Consider the following 21,841-nt stretch of genomic DNA (forward strand, 5'->3'; position numbering starts at 1 on the left):
ATCATTATTCCTTGGTTTTATCCCTCACTGGGGCAAAGCGGGAGTTTATCACTCATCTAGTATGGCCCTCTTACTCTAGGTGCTAATTCGAACTGAATATGAATTTAACAATAGAAAAGTAGACTGAAAAATCTGATTAAAAAAAAAGTGTTTTTTTTTTTTTTTTTTTTTTAAATGCCTTACATGTTGCTATGTGGTGGATACATTGATTTAGATGAATGGAATGGATTTTCAAATTTTCAGTGAAAATCTGCTCAATCCCTTAGAGGAGGGGTGTCAAACTCAAGGCCCTCCAGCTGTTGCAATACTACAATTCCCATCATTCCTGAACAGCTAAAGCTTTGGCTGTCCAGGCATGGGAATTGTAGTTTTGCAACAGCTGGAGGGCCTTGAGTTTGACGTCCCTCCTCTAAAGGATGCAGCAGATTTTCACTAAAAGTTTGAATCTGAAAATCAGTTCCATTTATCTGAATCAGAGGACTTCAGATCAACAGGACATTTGCAGGAATATCTGCAACAAATCTGACAAGTGTGAACTCGCCCTAACATCAATGTTCGCACCATGCGGATCCGCTGCTGATCAGTTGGTGTTTCTGCGCCAAAAAAACGAAAAAATTTGTAGCTGATGACTTTCCTAAAACCTACACCAGATCTGTATCATGTGAACAAACGGTTATATCAACGTGCAGCAGATTTGTTGCATAAACTTCAGCAGCTACAAATCTGTTTATTGATATATTTTTTTTGCATATAGTTTAAGAAATATCAGAATTTTTGTACACATTGACTACCAGGTCACAGAATATCAGTTGTTCTGTTATGGAGCAAATAAAAACAATATACTTACTAAACAATCCGATTTTATATCAATTCTCCATCATAAATAGATGCATATTGTCCAGCAGTAAGAATTTTTTTTTTCAATTCAATTTTATATTACCATACACCAATTTCTTCTACACTGATCGAGCTGCTAACAATCTTCTTGAATTTCATGTGGACAGATTGACAACACTGTTAAACATAGTGTATTTTTAGCGATACCTTTGACCCCATCGCTGCTAAGAGGCTCTGCATACATTTGTAAGTCCCCGTAGCAGCGGAGAGAATTAAATCTCTCGAGCTTCTCTCTAGAAATAGACTGACTTTGATCAAAATCAAAGGAATGCTGCAGTCTTTGTACGTTCTTGTAATAATTACATATTTTGTAATACATAATTTGTAGCTACGTCCGCTCCGGCGTACGTGGGAATAATAGGAGCCCTCACACAGGGTATTTCCATTTAAAAGCAAAAGCGTTTCCCTCCTCATTGTCCTGTGGGAGCAAATTAGTCGGTCGCCACGGGCACAATCAGCGAATATCAATATTTTAAACCCATATCATCGCGGTTTTTATTAGTGTCAGGACGGAATGTATAGCATTATCAGAACAAAGTCTACCTCTTAAATTATAAACCACTTAAAGGGATGAATTATTACACACTGGCTTTACGTTTTGGCTACCAGCTGTGTATCTGCGAGGAGTGTAATGATGTTATATTGCTTTCACAGTTGAAAATGCAACCCAGGGAAGTAAAAAAAAAAAAAAAAAAGGGGGGAGCGAAAAAAAAAAAAAAAAAGGGAGGACGCGGAAACACCTACAAACCAAACAAAGTTAGTGAATAAGGAATGAAGAGCCAAGCATCAATTTAACTGGAGAAGAAGCTCGGTCACACAGATTAACCAAGTACAATGCTGGCGTTTCTTATCTCTGCCCGCAGGAGGGGGGTAGCCAGATTCTACAGGATGAAGAAATGCAGACTATGTAATAGGCAGAATCAATTGTTACCTGCCTCAATCAATGCCGCTTCACTTTCACCGTTCAGCGGCTCTCAAATAATTAACGTTATCCTGGACACACACACATACAAAAAAAAAAAAAAAGGGTAGGGGGGATCTCGTGTAATGACTAGCTAACCTCCGCCATGACAGACTACAAAGTGCCTGATATCAATCTCAATTCACTAGTGGAGAACTGGAGGGTGCGGATGAATAAAGTACCAGCCTTACCCTTATGGTCCAAGCGCGCACTTCATCGGGGCCTGCGGTGAAGAAGTATTCAAGCTGTAGTGCTGCGTAGCCAGTTTTAATAATCTTGGACAAGGCACTGAAACGAGAAAGCAAAGTGATGGGTTCGAGCACGTACGAGAGGGACGGGCTGCCTCTGCGCTACTTCAAGAACTGGATCTGACAAAACCTCAAAGCCTCGTGTTTGCTTAACCCCTTGTGCTAAGAAAAATAAAAACAAGCCACATAATACAGCCTGGACTGAGACTTTACAGTCAACGTAATAAAAAACAAAAACACTTTACGATTTTATTTTCTTGCATAAGCTTCCTGTACTAACAACATATGACGAAAAAATTTCGGGTCGATTGTCTCCTCTTAAGAGTACCCCCCCTTTACCCCCCCCCCCCCTTCCCCCTCAACCTATGCTATAATTAAAAACACTGCACTCCGATGACAGATGACAGTTAAAAACTTAATTTAAAATAAATCTTTTCAACTCTGTCTCATGATAAAGAAAGGAGAAGATTCCCTCTTTATAATGGTAATTACTCTGTCATTTATTATTCTATCAGTGCAAGCAATTAAATTACAGCAAGGAAATAGTTGATAATAAAGTGTAGGGAAAATGAATGCTAATTAACCTTTGTGTCACTTTCTCTTCCAGATACTTCTGCTTCTCCTCATCACTCATGTCTTGCAGCTTCAGTTCCAAGGCCCCACTAAAAGGAATGACCAAGGCCCCTGGGTCATGCTTGTCCACCCACTCCTTAATTTTTATCAACCTGTAGACAAAAGAGGGCACAACATTATCTTGTAGTGCATGCATGACGGTGCCACATTCATTATTATCAAGTAGCACATACATATTCATAAGAATCACACGGCTTTATGATGCCACCTTCTCGTGTATTGCTTTCCAAGGTCAAGGCATTACCGGGCGGTGATTGCTTCAGGTGTACTCCATTAATATTTCACTCTTAGCTGCTTTTACTCTGGACCTTTTTTATACAAGTGAAGTCATATCGGAAAGGAAAAATAGTTTTTGGAAGGGGAAAAAAAGAAGTATAAAATGAATGACCTTTTGACCTACATTCCCCCCCCCCGATAGCTGGACAGTCCTTTACCATCATAAGGCCTTGGCTAGACATGGTGGCCACCTGCTCCCACTAGTTGTTAGCTGCTAGCCACAGCCATAGGATAAAGTGCACTCTCAGCCTTAAAAAACTGTTGTTTTTCACGCAACCCCCCCCCCTAAAAAATATTAGCCTTTTTATCAGCCAATTCTTGTAACTTATTTTATTTTTTTTCTTTTTAGTCTTAGTTTTATGTAATAGCAAATGCCATTATGCAATTTTTAGGTAAGGCTAGGTTCACAATGTATTTTTGCTGTCCATTTAACGGATGGTGAAAACAGATGCAGTTGCATGCCATCTGTCAGGATCAGTTTTACACTTACATTATTAAAAAAGAAAACGGATTGAAACTGATACTTAAAAAAAAAAATTAGCCTACACAAAAACATGGATGACCATGTCTTTCTGTACATTAAAATTAAACATTCAAAATGGATACAGAGAAACGAATGTAAAAATGCAGTGGGAGCCTAGTCTAAGCCTAATTTTTTGTATCTTGCAGCATAGCAAGGCACGGAATACAGCAGCATCCATTTTTTCCCCTTTTTAACGCATATGTTTAACAGACAGAAAAAAAACGGAAGTAGCTATTTTTTTTTTAACTTTTTTGAGACACAAACACTCCCCAAAGAAAAAAATACTGTGGGATGACCCCAACACGCAAACGTGAATTTTTAAACTGAGTAAATTTATTAGGGAAAAGAGACCAATATATCAGTGAAGGCCATAAGCAGAGTGAAGAAATAAGGTAGTTTGACCTCTATATGAAAAAAGCAAATGCAAACATAGAGAGCGAGGACAACTGTTATTGCTTAAACCTGTCACCATAAAAAAATGCTACCTAAGCTATCTGCATCATGTAATAGAGCAGAAGGAGCTGATCGGATTGATATATATCTTTATAGAAAAAGATTTAGTATAACTTTGTTTCCAGGCTAAAGAGTGCAGCTCATTGAGTAACACCGCCCACTGGACTCCTTAACACAGAATGATTAGAGATTTCAATCAACAAGTTACAAGTTATACTGAATCTTTTCCCACAAAGATATATAGCAATCTTCTCAGTTCTTTGTGCTCTATAACATGATGGCAATAGATTAGATAGTATTGTCTTGAGACAGGTTCCCTTTAAATGGCTAGGAAAACATCAGATTTTTTTCTCTTTTCCAGGAACAGCACCACTCATGCCGATTCAACTAAATGCGCTAAGCTACAATACCAGACAACCTAGCTGTTTTAAGGGTGTGTGTGTATGTGTGTGTGTGTGGGGGGGGGGGGGGCAGATCCTTTTTCCTAGTAATCGACAATCAGCTCAACAACAAAGAGGAAACGTTTTGACTTGATGAATTGATCAGGTGCCATTTAAAATTTTTAAGCTAATATGATAATACTATAGCATGATCAGGCTGCTATCACACAAGGCAGTTTTTTGAAAAACAAAACTGCTGTGTGTGACAGCAGCCTTTAGGCCCTATTCCACGGAACGATTACCGTTCGTATTCGGCCGATATCGGCCGCTACGGACGATAATCGTCCGGTGGAATAGAGTGCAACGATCAGCCAACATCGTTCATGTCGGCTGATCGTTGCAGTCGCTTGTTTTTCAACATGTTGAAAAACAAGCGACTGATATAGCAGCGATCTGCTGCCATCGCTCCGTTGAATAGGAGCATCGGCAGCAGACGCTGCTATATCCTATGGGCTGCCCGGACGATCAGCGATCCCCCGGGCAGCCCCCCGCCGCCCCTCCCGCAATCACCTGCTCGCTGCAGCCGCGTTGAATAGCGGCGGCAGCGAGCGGGGAACGAGGAGCAAACGAGCGCTGAGAGCGCTCGTTTGCTCCTCTAAACGACCTGTGGAATAGGGGCATAAGAGCTATGGATTCCTGTTTACTGATTTGTTTACTGAATGTAAAATAAAGACACTTTCTAAATATTCATTACAAATGTCCTACAAAGACTGTCTAGGGGGAGGGAGAGATCTTGAAGGACAGCTCACTCAGGCTGGAGATAGAGAGGATAACAGATACAAGGCAGTCAGCAGTTGAGAATCATATGATCTGTGTACAAGTATAGAGAGAAAAAAGAGCTCACAGCAAACTATAAAGGCTGCAGGAACAAAAGGCAGTTTTGAAGCAAAAATAATTAAAAAAAAATGTTTTTAAAGTTATGTTCCCACAATGTCTTTTTTAGGTAAAATAACAGACGTTGTTTGATAATGATGCACATAAATAATGACCATGATCATTATTGACGGCAGTCATTATAAAATAAAAGGCTTCATTTTTAAAACAACGGCTGTTATTTTGCATAAAAAGACGTTGTGGGAACATAGTCTAAAGGTATCCATTGCCTGTAAGCACACAAAGAGCCAAGGCTATGTTTTCTGTATTTAAAGGGGTACTCCAGCGGGGGGGCACTTTTTGCTGGGATCGGGGAGGGGGTGGCTTAGAGAAAATACGTCCACTCACCTCCCCGATTCCAGAGGCGGGTTCGGCATCGCGGCACTCCGATGCCCGATTCCCGGCCACGTCCTGCTGTATGACGCGGGCCCGAGACGTGACGTCTCAGGTCCGCTCAGCCAGTCAGCAAAGGAGACGGGATACGTTTCAAGTCCACTCAGATCCCGCTCTGTCACTGACTGGCTGAGCGGACCTGAGATGTATTGTCTCGGGCCCGCATCAGACACCAGGAAGCGGCCGGGAACCGAAGCGCCACGATGCAGGACCCACGGATCTGCCACAGAATTACGCCACATTAACTCAGTGTGAACATACCCTAACACCACATACTATCCACTACCGCACAAGCAAAAATCATTTGAGTTTATATCCACCACATATATATCTGTATGTCTACTTTATCAGATATATACATATTTCATCTCCCGCCTATATTAAAGAAACAATAGAATTTAGAAATGACAGAAGCGGCTCCACTAAACGTCTCATTTTGAACAATACAATAACTCTAGTTTGATCGCAAGCTCAGCTTCTGCAGCTACTGGAGGTTAATGAAATAATATATAACTTGGGCTTAGCAAAAGCTCAGATTTCTGCTAAAGAAAACAGAAATTTGCATACATTATCTCAAACGGAATCTCGCTTTATATATATCATTTGTAATGATAATTGCAGAACGAGGTTTCTAAGCTGCAGTTATGTCACTGTTTACACAGCGCACAAATTACATTCATGGTCAAAAGAATTCACATGACATCAGTTACTAGCAATGAGTATTTCTGACTGGAAGACGGCTTACGCATGTGGATATTAACTATACGGCTATGGCTACACGGAGACTTTTTGGTCGCGCAAGATCGCATGTAATGTTACTGAACGGTGTCACATTGCGACATAGCCAGACTGTGACTTCACATTCATCTTCACATACTACTGACCTCAATGCAAGTCATCTGCATAGAAGTTTCAAGCAAGTTGCAATTTGACTATTTTGGTAACAGTCAAGTCACAACTGTAATAAATTCAGACAACAGCATGCTCAACCGTGTAGCCCCAGCCCCTAAAACTTTGTGTGTATGTGTGTTTGCGCATGCTCCACTTTGGACAAACCCAAACATGCTCGAAGTTTGCACAGCTCTATTTCTTACCATTAAAGGAGTATTTCAAGAAAAATTAACTTGTCCTCTATCCACCGGATAGGGGACAATAAAATATCATGGGGGTCTCCCGTCTTATTTAGTTCTTTCTGGCACCTCCATAGGAATGTGCCATACCCGCGGTTCTATCCATAACACAGAAGTCGGAGGCCAATACGGAGATCACTATGATCTCTTACTTGTCCCCTATGCAGTGGATAGGGAGCAAGTTAATTTTCTTTGGACTACCCCTTTAACGGTAAGAAGTAGAGCTGTGAAAACTTTGAGCATGTTTGGGTTTGTCTGAAACAGAGCGTGCAGTACTTGATTAGCAGTGGCTGCTTAAGTTGGATGCAGCTCTAGGGAGTCCTGGAAAACATGGATACAGCCTATGGCTTAAAGTTTGCTCAGCTCTACTTCTTACCATTAACACAACTCAACACTAAAGACTATGATCATGACAGAAAAGTAGCAAACACTGTAGTAGTAATCTACACTAACTCGTAGTTGGCAAAAATTTCAAAGTATGGTGCATGGACCAAGGCATGCCAGAATTACAAAGGGGAACATCTTTACTAGAGATGAGCGAACCGGGTTCGGGTTCGAGTCGATTCGAACCTGAAAGTTTGGTATTTGATTAGCGGTGGCTGCTGAACTTGGATAAAGCTCTAAGGTTGTCTGGAAAACATGACTATATCCATGATTTCCACATAGCCTTAGGGCTTTATCCAACTTCAGCAGCCACCGCTAATCAAATGCTGAAAGTTCCGGTTTGGATCGACTCGAGCATGCTCAAGGTTCGCTCATCTCTAATCTTTACCCCAGCACATCTTAGCATTAAAGAGGTTTTCCAGGAAAAAAAAAATTGATAGCCTATCAACAGTTAATAATCAGGGTGCTGACATCTGGCATCATTGCCGTTTAGCTGTTCAGTGTCTGCAGTACATCAAGAATATAACTAGAAGCAGTTGGTTGCCTCACCTGTCCTATCAGCAACACTGGGGTACTGCAGCCTCAGTACTCCGACCGACCGCTATTGATCAGAATGACGAGCCAGTAGTCCGTGCTTAGCATGTTCTCTCCCAGCTCTATGTCACGTGACTGAGACGGACAAAGAATACAAGTCTTTGGGGCCATTTTGCTCACAAAGACAGAGAGAGCAGGGAGAGGCGTGTATAACAGTGCATGTTTCTTCCCGCTCATTCAGCTGATCAGTCATGGTCCTGAACATTTAAACCCTGACCAATAACATTTTTTGGTGACAGGTACACTAAGCAGTGGCAGGTCCAGGTACAGAACTGCATGCAATAATGGCCATGTCTATCACCTTCGATTCACTGATAACTGCAGGCTGCCCCTGGCCTTGTCACGGTTTTACACATTTTGTGTCTGTATATATGACAACGACGTGCTACGAAAAAGATGGCTGTCTTTTGGTGCTAAACTGACACCATCCAGAAAGATGCCCATCATCGTCCCATTGTGTTTTAGGTCCTATCTGCAGTTTACAACGCCATGCACTAGCAGCTGTATATAAAAGAACCCGAAATTCTAGGCCCATTGCACATAAATTCCCTTAGATTGTCCTATGGTATGGTGATTCAGATCATGTGATCAGACAAATAGAAAGTTGATCCTGTGTTATCCTGCGAAACCTGACCAGTGACCAGGTCTAGCACAGCAGGATGGTGCCGATACTTGGCACCCGCTGCACAAACTATACAGTGGGCCTTCACAGGCGGGGATTTGTCTGTTTACATAATGTGGGTGTAGGGGGACACAATGTCATACTGGGACCAATGTGCGGTTTATTGTTTGACTGTACAGTGACGAAGTGTGTGTGTCGATAAAGCATATATCTTTTTGACTAATGATTTTGTGAGATGCAGCTCTTTCCTTATTTCCTCCTCTTCTTCTTGTGCTAATTCCACTGGGAGTCTGTCTTAGGGCCCATTTACACAGGACAATTATTGTACGAAAAATCGATATATAGAACAATAAAAAATCGTTCGTGTTTCGTTGATCGCATCTTTTAAGCTGACCATAAAATTACTGTTAATTGTTTGATGCTAAATTTATGCATCGTACCTTCTTGCGTTGGTATCAGTAACTATCACAACGCGCTTAGCGTAGGCTTCTCCCAACTCATTCTATTGGTCTGACACTGAAACCCCAACCAAAGGAATGCATATACATTAGGTAGAAGTAGGTTGATGGCTGAACAGCTGCTGAACAAACGATCGTCAGACAAAAAACTGTTTCAGACACATTTTAGTCCACGTTCAAATCGGCCAAATGTGGTCATTACTTTTTAGTGAAGGACAAACAAATCTTCTGAGAACTCTCTCCTGGAAGATCATTCATGGACGACAAAAGATCTCGTCTGACTACCAGCCAAAAGATTTAAAACATTGTCGACTTCTCTCCAAGTGATGACAGTGTCATTGGCCAAGTGATGGTTTAATATTAAATTTAACAAAACAAACAATGGTTTTGGTTAAAATCATCCACTTTTATCAACTCTAATGGACTATGGGTACCCTAATGAAGTTATCCGGCGTTAATTTTTTTTTATATAATGCTGCCTAGTTGTAAAACGACATCTTATTCTTACCTCTCCGGGTGTCCTGATGCAGTTTCCCCCGCTGACTGCAGCGGCCACCACTTCTGAGACTCGTCTTAGGAGTGACAGCTGGCTCAACCAATCATGGACAAGAGACAAGAAAGTGTTGCAGCCAGTGATTGGCCAAAAACGAGTTTGTCTTGGAAGTGTCGGCGGAGGACACTAGAGACACCTCATCAAAACACCAGGGGAACCCAGTCCATGCACGGAATGTGTGAATAAGGCCTTAGTGTAGCCTTTGTCTAAGCACCAACTCTCTTAGAAGGTTTATTATCCTTAATGCATAAAAATGGCTGCATTTATTGGTAACAGTGCACCAATGAAAGCAATATGCTTACTGTGCGCCATCATGACACGAGCTAGAAAATATATTTTATTCCACGCGGCCTGAACTGGACTATTTTCTCACTAAAATCTTGGCTGTGAAAGGGTTACACTTCCATACTGCAGACAGCAAGCAGTGCACTGCCATTTTAACAGGATTTCTGTTCAGTCCTTGGAGAGATTATTTGCATTCCTCGGGACCTCTATTGTGAAATTCAGATGAATAAAGACTTACAAATCATTTTTGTGCCGCCACTGAGAGACTGAGAGCCAGTGAATACTCTATTGTACCTTAACTATAATTGGCAAGACAGGCAAAAACCTGACAGTGTAGAGAAGCACAAGCTTAATAACAAAGGAGAATATCTTAAAGTGTTGACAGATGATCTTCACAATGCAGAAGCAAAGCTGCTACATTCTGGCAGTAAATGAGCACAGAGGTGTAAAGGTTTCTGAAGTGACTGACATCAGACCAGCTATTTCTTCTCCTACGGAATATGGTTTGGAAAACGTCGTCTTGCTGTAATACTTGTGACTCGTTCTTCCTATTCCATGTACTACACAACGGCAAATCCGGATAAGACGAGGTTTGGGATAATGTTATTACACAATTCTATTTGTAAACATCAACCATGTTCAATATGTTTGCAAACAAGGTGTACCCAACTCTACACGAGGAAGGGCAAAGCTTCGACATTGGATCGAAGTGTTGATGGGCTGTTAAAGCAATGGAATCATCAGATGTTAACATCAAGTATGCAACTAATCCCATCATGCATTGTTGTTGGTGGCTTATGATCTGGAATCTTGTTGGACAACTTATTATTTCCTAGAAAATCGGATAAATGATGTATCTGTGTTGTTAGACACATCAGTGCACATTGGAAAGAGGAGATATAAGAGACACAGCTGATAATTCAAATGCACATAGCCATAATAAGGCACCCAGAGTTTGGGGTGTAATGAGATGGGCCCCAACAAAATAATGGCCAGTAGCTGAAACAGCAACAATGTATGGCTAATGGCACCATATATCAGAGAACACACATGTATTGCTAGATAGCAGAAAGCCACTAACTTGTAATTTCCGGCAACAAACTACAACATTTTCACACCTCAACACCTGCCCCCATAGTGGCTTCTACTGCTGTAGATACACCCATGCCCATGTACTTCCATAGGGCCCTACACTCTACACGCCGCCTGATTCTATACCGGCACAGAGTTCTTGTCTGTACTGGTCACAGGGATAAATCTTCCATAGAGGAACTGCTTCTAATGAAGTGTATGGAACATCATACAGTAGCAGAAAGAGTGAATATGCTCCCTTATACGAATTCTACTGCACATGGTTTTATCATTCCCTTGCCTTAAAGGTGAAACCATACCCCTGTGTGGTGGCTAATAAATGCAAAATGTTGCAGCAACATCAAGTAATCATAGGCCGCCATGTGTAGTTGTGGTTTCGTCTGCGTGCAATGATCACAATTTGTGCAACTACTTTTTGGCCCTTTAAAGGGAATGTGTTGCTTGAATTTTCTTTTATGGATTAGAGTCAGATACTAAAATATGTTCTTTTTTTCTAAGCGGTCTTTATTTTTTTTTACTATAATTATTTTATTTCACTTTTTATACATTGTTAAGGGGGCTGCCATCTTGCCTTAGCAGTTTTTAACAGCATTAGACATGCTTTATGGGAAGCCTCATCGACATAGATGACAATGGACAGTCCCTTGAAATAAATGTGGAATATTACTGAGAGTAGTCTGTAACCTTTGAAGAGATCATTCCACGAAAGCTGCAATTGTCTTCCATATCCACTGGTGTTATCTGAGGCTGAAATGCTGTACAGATCACTTTACAGCAGCCACCTCTTAACACCACAGACACCACAGGAAGTCTCAGCTTAGTTTTAGACCCAGTGGTGAAAATGAAAACTGCAAGATCTCAGGAATGTTTTATAATATAGAAAGAATGGAAAATTGGGGGGGAAAAAACAAATAAAAATTCTTAAGAAATATAAAACAATTTGTGATTCTATGATGACACATCCCCTTTAAATAGCAAACGACCAAGTGTAGATATACTAAGTGTAATCCTGGCACTTCCTGATAGCGCTTATATTTATTCGCAAGCTAGGTTAACAGCCATTAAACAAAATAATAATTGGGTGAATCTATGTAACGACCAATTAATAGCTGACTGATAAATGGTAAAGGAGCACTCCAGTTCTTTAGTCTCCACACGAGGAAGATGAAAAGGTGCGCTCATATTCCACTGCACTCCTAAACTTAACAAATGTCACCCTACACTTCAAGATGAAGCGTATACCTGTACACTCCAAGATCCTCTACTAATGACTGTCACGTGGCATCTACAAAGCAGAGACTGATAGGTAACACTGAAAGAATTTCAAGGTTTTTTTTTTGTTTTTTTTAAAGCTCAATTTATTTTATTGTATTTATGTCCCATGAAGACAGCGGTTTTCATTTTTAGTGAAATTCAAGTCCGAGAAGAAGCTAGCTACTTCCTCATTGATACCTGCCACCAATGAAATAGACATTCCATTTCTTGATTGAAGGGTCACTTAAGGGAAAAAAGATATATATATATATATTTTTTTTTTTACAAACCTGCAGTAACATTGCCCAGCTAAACAGCTGCCCTGCTCCTCTTACCAGGACATAGTATGTGTGCGTGTGCAATTGCTGTGTGGACCAAAAGTCACATCCTCTAACATCCCATAGAGAGGCAGAGAAAAAATGACTTCCAGTGAATTGGACAATCACACAGGTGACCAGACATTCTATACATACATTATACACTATACATTATTACTATACATTATACACCACATGCTAAATGCTATCCTCTACAGTAACTTATATTATGACATATTATGCTGTTTTTAAATGTTTGTTTCAATTGTTTTACATGTTATTCAGAATAGAAAATAAGTATTTTTGGGGTGTGGAACCAATTGTCTGGATTTCAATGATTTCTTATGGGAAAATTTGCTTTGGTTTAAGAGTGATTTAGATTACAAGCATGTTCCTGGAATGAATTATGTTCGTAATACGAGGCACCACTGTATTGTATAACTAACATTGCCTTGCAAAACAGACAGAGGAGGGAATCTATTTAAAGGGGTATTCTTGTATAACAAAAGTTTTAAAAAAATCCCGTTTCAATGCCTTCCAGTCGACACCTACTTCTCTCTTCTCCCTGCTTCCCAGGCAACAAGTCTCAGAAGGACTTGTCCGCTTAGCCAATATCTATTTGCGAATATTACTCGTTTAACCTTTTTAAGACCTTCAGCATGCAGTGAAAACATCATGACTAGAGATGAGCGAATCGCTAATCTCTACGAATCTGAATTTCATCAGCGCTCAGTTCATCAAGCCTGCAGCCTTTCAGCGCTGCTCCCCTCCCTGCCATTCCACCCCAGGTGCCAGGGAAAAGCTGGATCCAATCCTGGGAAAATTCTCCCAGTTTCCTAGGATTAGATCCATCTTTTCCCTTGCACCCATGGTGGACCGGCAGGGAACTTGATGAGCAGAGCGCCGATTAAACAAAGCAGTTAGTTAACCTCTTAACAACGCATGACGCGTATACCCGTCATGCGGCCGTTAAGGGTAAACAGAGAGGGCTCCTGGTGTGAGCCCTCTCTGCAGCCCGCGGTCCCCGGTTGCTATGTGCAGCCGGGGACCTCATGTATTAGCCGATGTGGCCGATCGCAGCTCCCGCTAATAAACTATTTAAATGCAGCTGTCAAAGCTGACAGCTGCATTTAAATAGTATCTTTGCCCCATTCCCTGGTGTCTAGTGGGGGAATCTTTCAACCGCAATGGAATCGCAGAGGGGAGATCGCTTGTACTGAGCTCAGCGTGGGATTGATGCTAATCCCGACTCGGCAATCATTGCATCTGGTCTGCTGCAGACCAGTATAATAGAGCAATGATCTGATCTGATCATTATTTACACAGCATTGATCACAATGAGAGATCAGTGCTGTGTATATAGAAGTCCCCCAGGCGGCTTCTAATTAATGTATGTAAAAAAATATAAAAAGTGTTTTTATTAATAACTCCCCTAATAAAAGTTTAAATCACCCTCCTTTTTCCATGGCACACGGTTTACGGCGTAAGCGCAAAATAAAGCCGCCAAAGTGCAAAATTGTGCATTTTTGTTTACATCAAATTCAGAAAAAATGTAATAAAAAGTGAAAAGTCAAAAAGTCGCATTTATATGCAAACAAGGTACCGAAAGAAAGAACAGATCGTGGCGATAAAATTACACCTCACACAGCCCCATAGACCAAACAATAAAAGCGTTATAAGGATGGGAATAGAGCAATTTTAAACACATTTAGATTTTTTTTTTAAAAAAAAGGTTTTACATTTTTAAATGCCATCAAATAATATAAAAGTTACATATAGTATATACAAGTTACATATAGTTGTAATCATACTGACTTGAGGAACATAGTTTTACCATAGGGCGAACGGCGTAAAAACGAAACCCCTCAAAATAAAAGGAATTGCACCTTTTTTCCAATTTCACTGCACATATAATTTTTTTCAGGTTTTGCAGCATATTTTATAGAAAAATTAAGTCTGTATTTGAGAAGTATAATTGTTGTCGCAAAAAATAAGAGCTCATGTGGGTCTGTAGGGGAAAATATGCAAGCCCAGTGGCCTTTTAATCACGAGGAGGAAAAAAACACCACGACCACACCATTTAAGAAACTGTCCAAGATTAGTAAGAAGCATCTTTTTTAATCCAAAACAGAACTGAACCTATTAGCTGTTTTGTGTACTGTTGTGAACATGGATCGCTTGAAATTACCAACTCAGCCCAGGGCCAGAGGTGTCCCCTAATCAAATGCCGATCGTTCGGATGGACTCGAACCCAAACCCGGTTCGCTCATCTCTAGCTATGAGCTATGACTATACAAAGGTTTTTGTCAGCAGTATATGTCAGTGAATCCTCCAGATGGAGGGCATTAACATGGTGTGAACAGAGCCTTAGAGATGAATAGCTTGGCAGCAGTCAGGCCATGCTGATTCCTAAAGAAAAGTTCTAAATAAGGGCCCTATTACACGGATCGGTAATCGGCTGAATCAGGCCAATTTGGCCGATTATCGCTCTGCATGATAGAAAGAACCATGAGCCGGCTAATCGTTTCTTTTATCCAGACCTAAAGTTATAGGGCGTCAGGCACGCATCGCTATGTGTAATAGTGATGCACAGCCGATGGCTGAAGATTGTAGTATAAAATAATAAATTTACTTACCTTACCAAGTTCCTGAGTGTTCCGGGCCTTCTCTGGTCCCTGCAGCTCTGAATTCTGTTACCTTCTGGTCCAGTCTCTGCACTGACATATCGCTCAGCCAATCACTGGCCGACACAGGACTGCAACCAGTGACTGGCTGGGCGGCCTGTCAGTGCAGAGATCAGAACAGAAGGTAGAGCTGCAGAGACTGGGGAAGGCACGTGAACATGGTAAGGTAAGTAAGTACTTTATTATTTTACACTAAAGGCAAGGGCCACACGGACGTTGCTAACGTTGTCTGTGCAGCCCTTGCTGCCAGACAGTCGGCCTGTGTATTTGCTCAGTAAGGGTATGTTCACACTGAGTAAGTATGGTGGAATTCCACGGCGGAGCTTTCCGTCGCGGAATCCCGCCGTGCTCAGTGTCCCACTGTCTTTGAATGAGAAGGCGCGCACTCCTCCGCAGCCGCCGCTCTCTGCTCTAAGAAGTGACATCACTTCTCTTGAGCGGAGAGCGGCGGTTGTGGAGGAGCTCGCGCCCTCCCATTCATTAACAGTGGGACACTGAGGACGGCGGGATTCCGTGGTGGAGAGCTCAGCCACGGAATTCGGCCGTACTTAGTGTAAACATACCCTAAATGAGCACCGATCTAGCAGATCGGCCCTCTTTACACTTTCTGATCAGACCATATAATAGGACCCTAAGAAAAACTTTCCTTTAAGAAACGTATGTGACGTTAAAGGGGTTGGCCACATTATAGTAAAATTGCTTAGTGTACACTATTAGGCTATGTTCACACTGCGTATGAGTCTGTCCGTAGTTCGTACGCCAACGTACATGTGCGGCTGAAACTACGGCCGTGAGAAAAATAGACATGCGGCTGGATGCGTACGAACTGCGAACATACGCCCGTAGTACAGTTATGCTTCCCTAGCTTGTTTCGAAGCGATCTGAGGCAGGTCATTTACTTGGAAATCTTCGCCCAGCCTCGTCAACCACACAGAATCTTTTGGATCGAAAAATCAAGTTCAATTTGGCTGAAATAAGTACTTCGTACGGGACCGCATGGAAATCCACGGCCGTGAGTTTCAACATTTCCGTCCTCAAACAATGGTCTTGTTCATTTTTCACGGCACTGTATACGATCCGGCCGTAAGCTCATACGTAGTGTGCACTGTGCAGGCGTATATCGTATACTTTTCAGCGTACGCATCAACCTCAAAACTACGGGCGAATATTCACGGTTCGCACTACGGACGGAAACATACGCAGTGTGAACATAGCCTAAGGGTGCGTTGACACCTACAGGATCTTCAGCAGATTTGATGCTGTGTTCAGTTATTTAAATGAAATCTGCTGCAGAAAATCAGCTGCAGATCCTCTAGGTGTGAACGCACCATTAGTTAGTGTACACACTGCTCTTACTGACAGCAGCTCCCTATGTACCTCAGAGCTAATATCCGACTCTCCTCCTCCAGGCTGGGCTGCCCTGCTCTGTGGTGCTTTGGTCCATAAGATTGCTTACATGGAGGAGCATGTGACCAGGCCCCGCCCCCCCAGTGTCCACCACTGAGCCTGTATATGTCTATGGAGAACACAGTGGACAGGGCTTGGTCACATGCTCCTCCATGTCGGCCATTTTATGGACTGAAACAAAACAGAACAGGGCAGCCCAGCCTGGTGAAGGGGGGTCTGATTTTAGCTCTATGAGGTACACAGGGAGCTGCTGTCAGTATATACATTGAGCACACTTACTAATACTTTGTACTGACCTATTTTCCTATAAAGTGGCCAACCCCTTTAACTAATGCAGACTTATATCTCAATCCTTAAGCAAAGATGTAGGTGTCAAGTCAGATATACAACACAAACCCTGTAGGTTATTTCCCACTGTCTAATGCTGGCTTCCTGTGTATCTTCACTAAAAGGATCGGAAACAAACCTGGCCTGCACATGAGCACACAAAAATATAATTCATGCCCTGCACTGTCTAGTGTGAGCGGATGATTCATATGCCCCCTAATAAAAAAGATTCAGCAGTTTCCAATTGAGACCTTTATTCCTTCTCTGACTAAATGATGCCTGAAATTTTTATTCTCGTTCTAATGGAATTTCAATGGCCTTCAGTGCAAATCTACTGGAAATTTTTGCATATTAAGTGGAAAAAATTAAATGATGTTAACCACATTTTAATGTGATTAAGGCTGACAGGGTCATTATTTCAGCTAATCACTCAGAGTAAAAGGCTCAAACAAAACTTTGCCGAACGCGTGATTGCAGCATTCATAGAAAACGGCGACAAACAGGGTACAGAAAAATATATATATATACTCTGTACTGTCAAGATTTATTTAAAAAAAAAAGAAAAAAACTTTTTAAAGTGAGGTAGAAACAGTTCATTTTGGCTGTATTATAAATGTTTCGGAGCTGTAAAAACACACAATAAAAAGATTTAGTATAACGGCATGAGCACATACATGTATTTTTAGATTTGCAGCTGTAACTGGTTATGGTTGTTATAGTTAATCTTATTAGAAAAAAAATACACAGAAAGCTGGCTCTTATTAATGCCGCAGGGAGTCTTTTCACTTAAAATATTCAACGGTACTACTGAAGTCTCTGCATATTTAAGCAGGAAAAAAACAAATGCTCCGTTCCCCAATGTTGATGTTATCAGAAGTTGGAGCGTTATAAAGATTCGGTAAATGGCGGACAGGAGATGGGCATCTATCAAGGAAACTTTAATGCGGAAAACATTTTTTCCCTTAAGTAACTCCATATAAAACTCGGGATCATACAATGTTTTAATTACTTTCTTGAGTAATCGGAGCGCCCTTTAATAAATGAAATTAATTATGGATTCAGAGCCCAATTCCAAGGTAAATTTCATCACAGATGAATAGCAGTAAATGAGATAATCAAGGCCTACGCAGACGACCTTGTCGGAACTAAGGTATAATATGATGCGCTGTTTTTATAGGTCCCGCAGTGGTAAACATAGCCCCCCATACTACAGATACGTTGTGTTTCAAGGACTTCAAAGGGTGCCAAGAATGGGCTCTAAGGGGAAATTTATCATTTTATTTTCATCAGTTTGTCATAAACGGCACCAAAATTTTTGCAATTCAATGCAAGCGTCAATACTGGTCATAAGATTGTGACGCATTTCAGTCCAAGTGGCCAGTGATTGGCTGAACGGGCTGTCACTCCCGAGACATGGTAGTCTAGGAAGTGGAGGGGCTGTAGACAGCAGTGGACACTGGCAAAACCTCAACAGGATATCAGGGGAGCAGGGAGAGGTAAGTATAGGCTCTTTATTGTTTTCTATATGACAGCAGCTATATATTAAAAGTTTCCCTAGCTTCCCTAGCTATCATGTTTTAGGCCAGATTCAGTTCTGGACTAATTTACAGCCCATGATGGATCTCTTCCACCCTGTGCTGACAGATACTGAGTAATCTCATCCCTTCAAGGAAAATGTGCTGTCAAATCTATTTCAGCAGGACAGCCTATTATGTACAGGAGTTAGACAGACTCTACAACAGGTGTGTCAAACTCAGGCCCTCCAGCTGTTGCAAAACTACAGTTCCCATCATGCCTGGAAAATTGTAGTTTTGTAACAGCTGGAGGGCCTGAGTTTGACATGTGTGCTGTACAACAAAATGGCATTATATTTTCAAAGATGACCTGTGGCCTCTCCTGACTTGCCTGTCTTAATACAGACTAGAGATAAGCAAATCTCAGGTCCATGCTAACCTGAGCATGCAGAATTTAATTACAGTGGCTGCAGAAATTGAATTTTTTATAGCTTTGTGCTGTGCAATTTCTCAATTTTTCTAACTGGAAAGCTGTGACTAAATTGCCAACTAGGTGTTGCCAGATGGAGGTGTATCCCTTTATTGCCTGACATTCTCCAGTCAAAGCTGACAATGCAAGACTGCAGGGAGACTCCCCCATCTGGTAACACCCAGATGGCTATTTACATATCTAGTAGGAATAATAGAGGAGCGGCACAACACAGAGCTATAAGAAAATATGCTCTAGAATTGTTATTTCACAAGGATTAAATAAAGCAGGCAGGTAAGGACTGTTCACCCATTCTCTTTAATAAAGACTATATAGAATGTTGTGTAATACTGATGTTACAAAGAATATGAACAATAAATAAATTCTGTGCAAATGTGTTCATACCCTATAAGCCATTGTAAATGCCTAGAATACAATAGTAACTGTGCTCTAACATCCAATAAAATACCCCAGAGTGTCTATACATTCCACATTTAGATCAATCCTCCAAAATCCCAGAGACACCTATTTTGTGGTGGGTAGCATAGATTACAAAGCCCTTTTTAGTGAGACACTTATTACATCCTTGCCTGTTATTCTCATAAAGCCTGAAGCCGTTTCATGTTGCACATGATACCGCATAAGCAAAAAAGGACCGGAATACAAAGTAGACACATCTTGGGCAAATGCGAGTGCAAAAAAATGAAATGAAGAAAAAGCAAGATGCACTTCAATGATAACCTAATAATCTCTTGTTCAAAAAGCAGATAAATAAAGATTTTCGGGGCCCTAACAAGCGAAAAGACGAGTCTGTTATCTGAATGGGTTTAGCCTGCTGAACATCCTAATATGCCTTATTGTGATTCTTGGGCAAATAAAACTTGCGGTATGAGATCATGATGTGCTTTGCGGCTGGAAAGTCACAGGCTCAGTAGGTAGCTTTTTATCTTCCCAGCAGTCAGTTCTCTGAGAACATCAGTCGAGCTACTGTAGTTACCTGACGATTACTTGTATTTTCTCACATCTGTGTCCGGCAATCTAAACCATGATGATAAAGGGTCATTAGGTTTTGAGTGAGGAAGGGGATGGGCTAGGCAATTTGTTCTGATAAGCTCCTTGTTGTGCGCTCCAGTTTTCAACATAAAATGCAAGATTCAACACACCTTTGGGCTAGTTTTACCCAGGGACAAAGAAATTACATTTTTTCGGAAGGGATAGGATACGCAACGGAAGCGGCGGATGTCCTCTGAGACTTCAATGTGCACTTATTTCACTCGGGAAATTTGTGTTTCAAGGAACACAACCAATGGCATCATCTGGCCAAGGTATTATCCTTGGGGGGGGGGGGGGGGGGGGGGGGGGAAATCCACAAAAAGACGTCTAAGAAAATAAATAAAATTATGTACCAAGATAAGTGCTTGTTGGAGCACAGCAACACAATTTCCCTCTGTGGGACTTACAGTTCAATTTACCAGTTGGGACAATATTACACGCGCTGTAGTGATCTGCAGAGTTAAGTGTTGTGGATGTTTTATATACAGACACACATATAGAAAGTTACGTTACTGTCACCTTGTATAAAAGTACAGCACAATATTAAAATAAACATATTAAAATATATATATATATCTTACACACACATATATATATATATATATATATATATATATATACATCTCTTATATTACGTAGACACACATATGTATATATTACACACATATTCAGCTAATTAAAATTTTTTATATATATATATATATATATATATATATATATATATATATCTTTTTTTTTTTTTTTTTTTTTTTTACCTTGAGTGCCAGCATTAAGGGGCAACACGATCACCAATGGTTGTGTTGGGACATGGCATGGTCATGGCACATCAATAGCACTGCTGCGTGCAAGTAATATTGAGTTTTCCTGACGTCTATTCTAATGCATGTTAGATAATTGTCAATAACTGCTTGCCCTGCTACAGGATGTTTTGCTCCTGACACAGACAGCTTAATCACGTATAACATGTATTTGAACAGACAACAAGGGAGGCTAATGTTAAGTAACTGTACTGGGATAGGCATGCATTTCCCAACACAGCTGCCACTCGAAAGTAAAAAAAAAAAAAAAAAAAGTACATAAGTAACATTTGATGCACATCAATAAGCCTTGGGCACCCAGAACCCAATCTTCAGTTCAGCAGTTGCACCACTTTTGGTAGGTAACCATGGCAGACTGGGAACACCCACAAGACCATCAAAGTATGACCCTGGTAAGAGTTGCTCAGATCCTTATTCTTGACCATTTTTCCTGCTTCCAACAAAATTTTTTTTAGTATTGACTTGGCAACCCCCACTATCAGGAGATTATCAATGTTATATAGATCACCTGTAGGAGGGTTGTGGGGACAGAGTGAGTTTTTTGGTGGACATAGATATACACAGACTGTGGCTTCAAAATAAAAAGATTACATTTTATATATTATTAATATTGCAATTATTAAATGCACAGCTTGTTGAATATCAACATTGAATAGCCCAATGTTACAATTTAACCACAGTAAATTTATTCCTAATAATATATGAGACATTTATAAAGTTCAAGCTACTGTCTCACTATAGAAAAATGGAGTGTAAGTAGTTAGTGAGCCAAACCTCTGAGAATAAAAAATTTACTGTAGTAACTCACTTATAAGTAAATTATGCAATGTAAATACAGACGCAGACAATGAATGGCTAACCATCTGCCCTTCCTGTATTAGACCCAAGGCCAGTGTCCCCCATATAATGCACACTTACCCCAAGCATTCCTGCAGTGTCATGTGTCTCATCCCACCTAAGCCACATCTATAGATTTCATTGCTGCAGGTGAGTCATGTGACCAAGGATGTGACCACTAGAAAAGTACATGGATTTATGTGTAACAGGAAGTGGTCTGCCCTGTGTCTCCTTGTAAATTTCAGGATTAAATCACCACCTGGCAGCTCAGACCTCTCCCTTATTTCTGCTATTTAGGATTCAGTAAAGCTAGGTAACATTGCTCATATGGATTGTTTTTGTTTTA

The 21,841-nt window shown here is 40.9% G+C and overlaps 1 protein-coding gene across 3 annotated transcripts in view; it reads right to left on the minus strand.

The window, feature by feature from the left end:
* OLA1 (Obg like ATPase 1) overlaps positions 1-21,841 on the minus strand; it is a 161,254-nt gene that overhangs the window by 12,277 nt on the left and 127,136 nt on the right. For all 3 annotated transcript variants that reach the window (XM_069985149.1, XM_069985147.1, XM_069985150.1), the window contains 2 exons: positions 2,691-2,831; positions 2,050-2,146 (listed from right to left, as the gene is read on the minus strand). In XM_069985149.1, coding sequence (XP_069841250.1) covers positions 2,050-2,146; positions 2,691-2,831 — 238 coding nt within the window. The remainder of the gene's footprint in view (positions 1-2,049; positions 2,147-2,690; positions 2,832-21,841) is intronic.

The sequence above is a fragment of the Dendropsophus ebraccatus genome, chromosome 9, assembly GCF_027789765.1.
Source record: "Dendropsophus ebraccatus isolate aDenEbr1 chromosome 9, aDenEbr1.pat, whole genome shotgun sequence".
In the NCBI taxonomy this organism is placed as follows: Eukaryota; Metazoa; Chordata; class Amphibia; order Anura; family Hylidae; genus Dendropsophus; species Dendropsophus ebraccatus.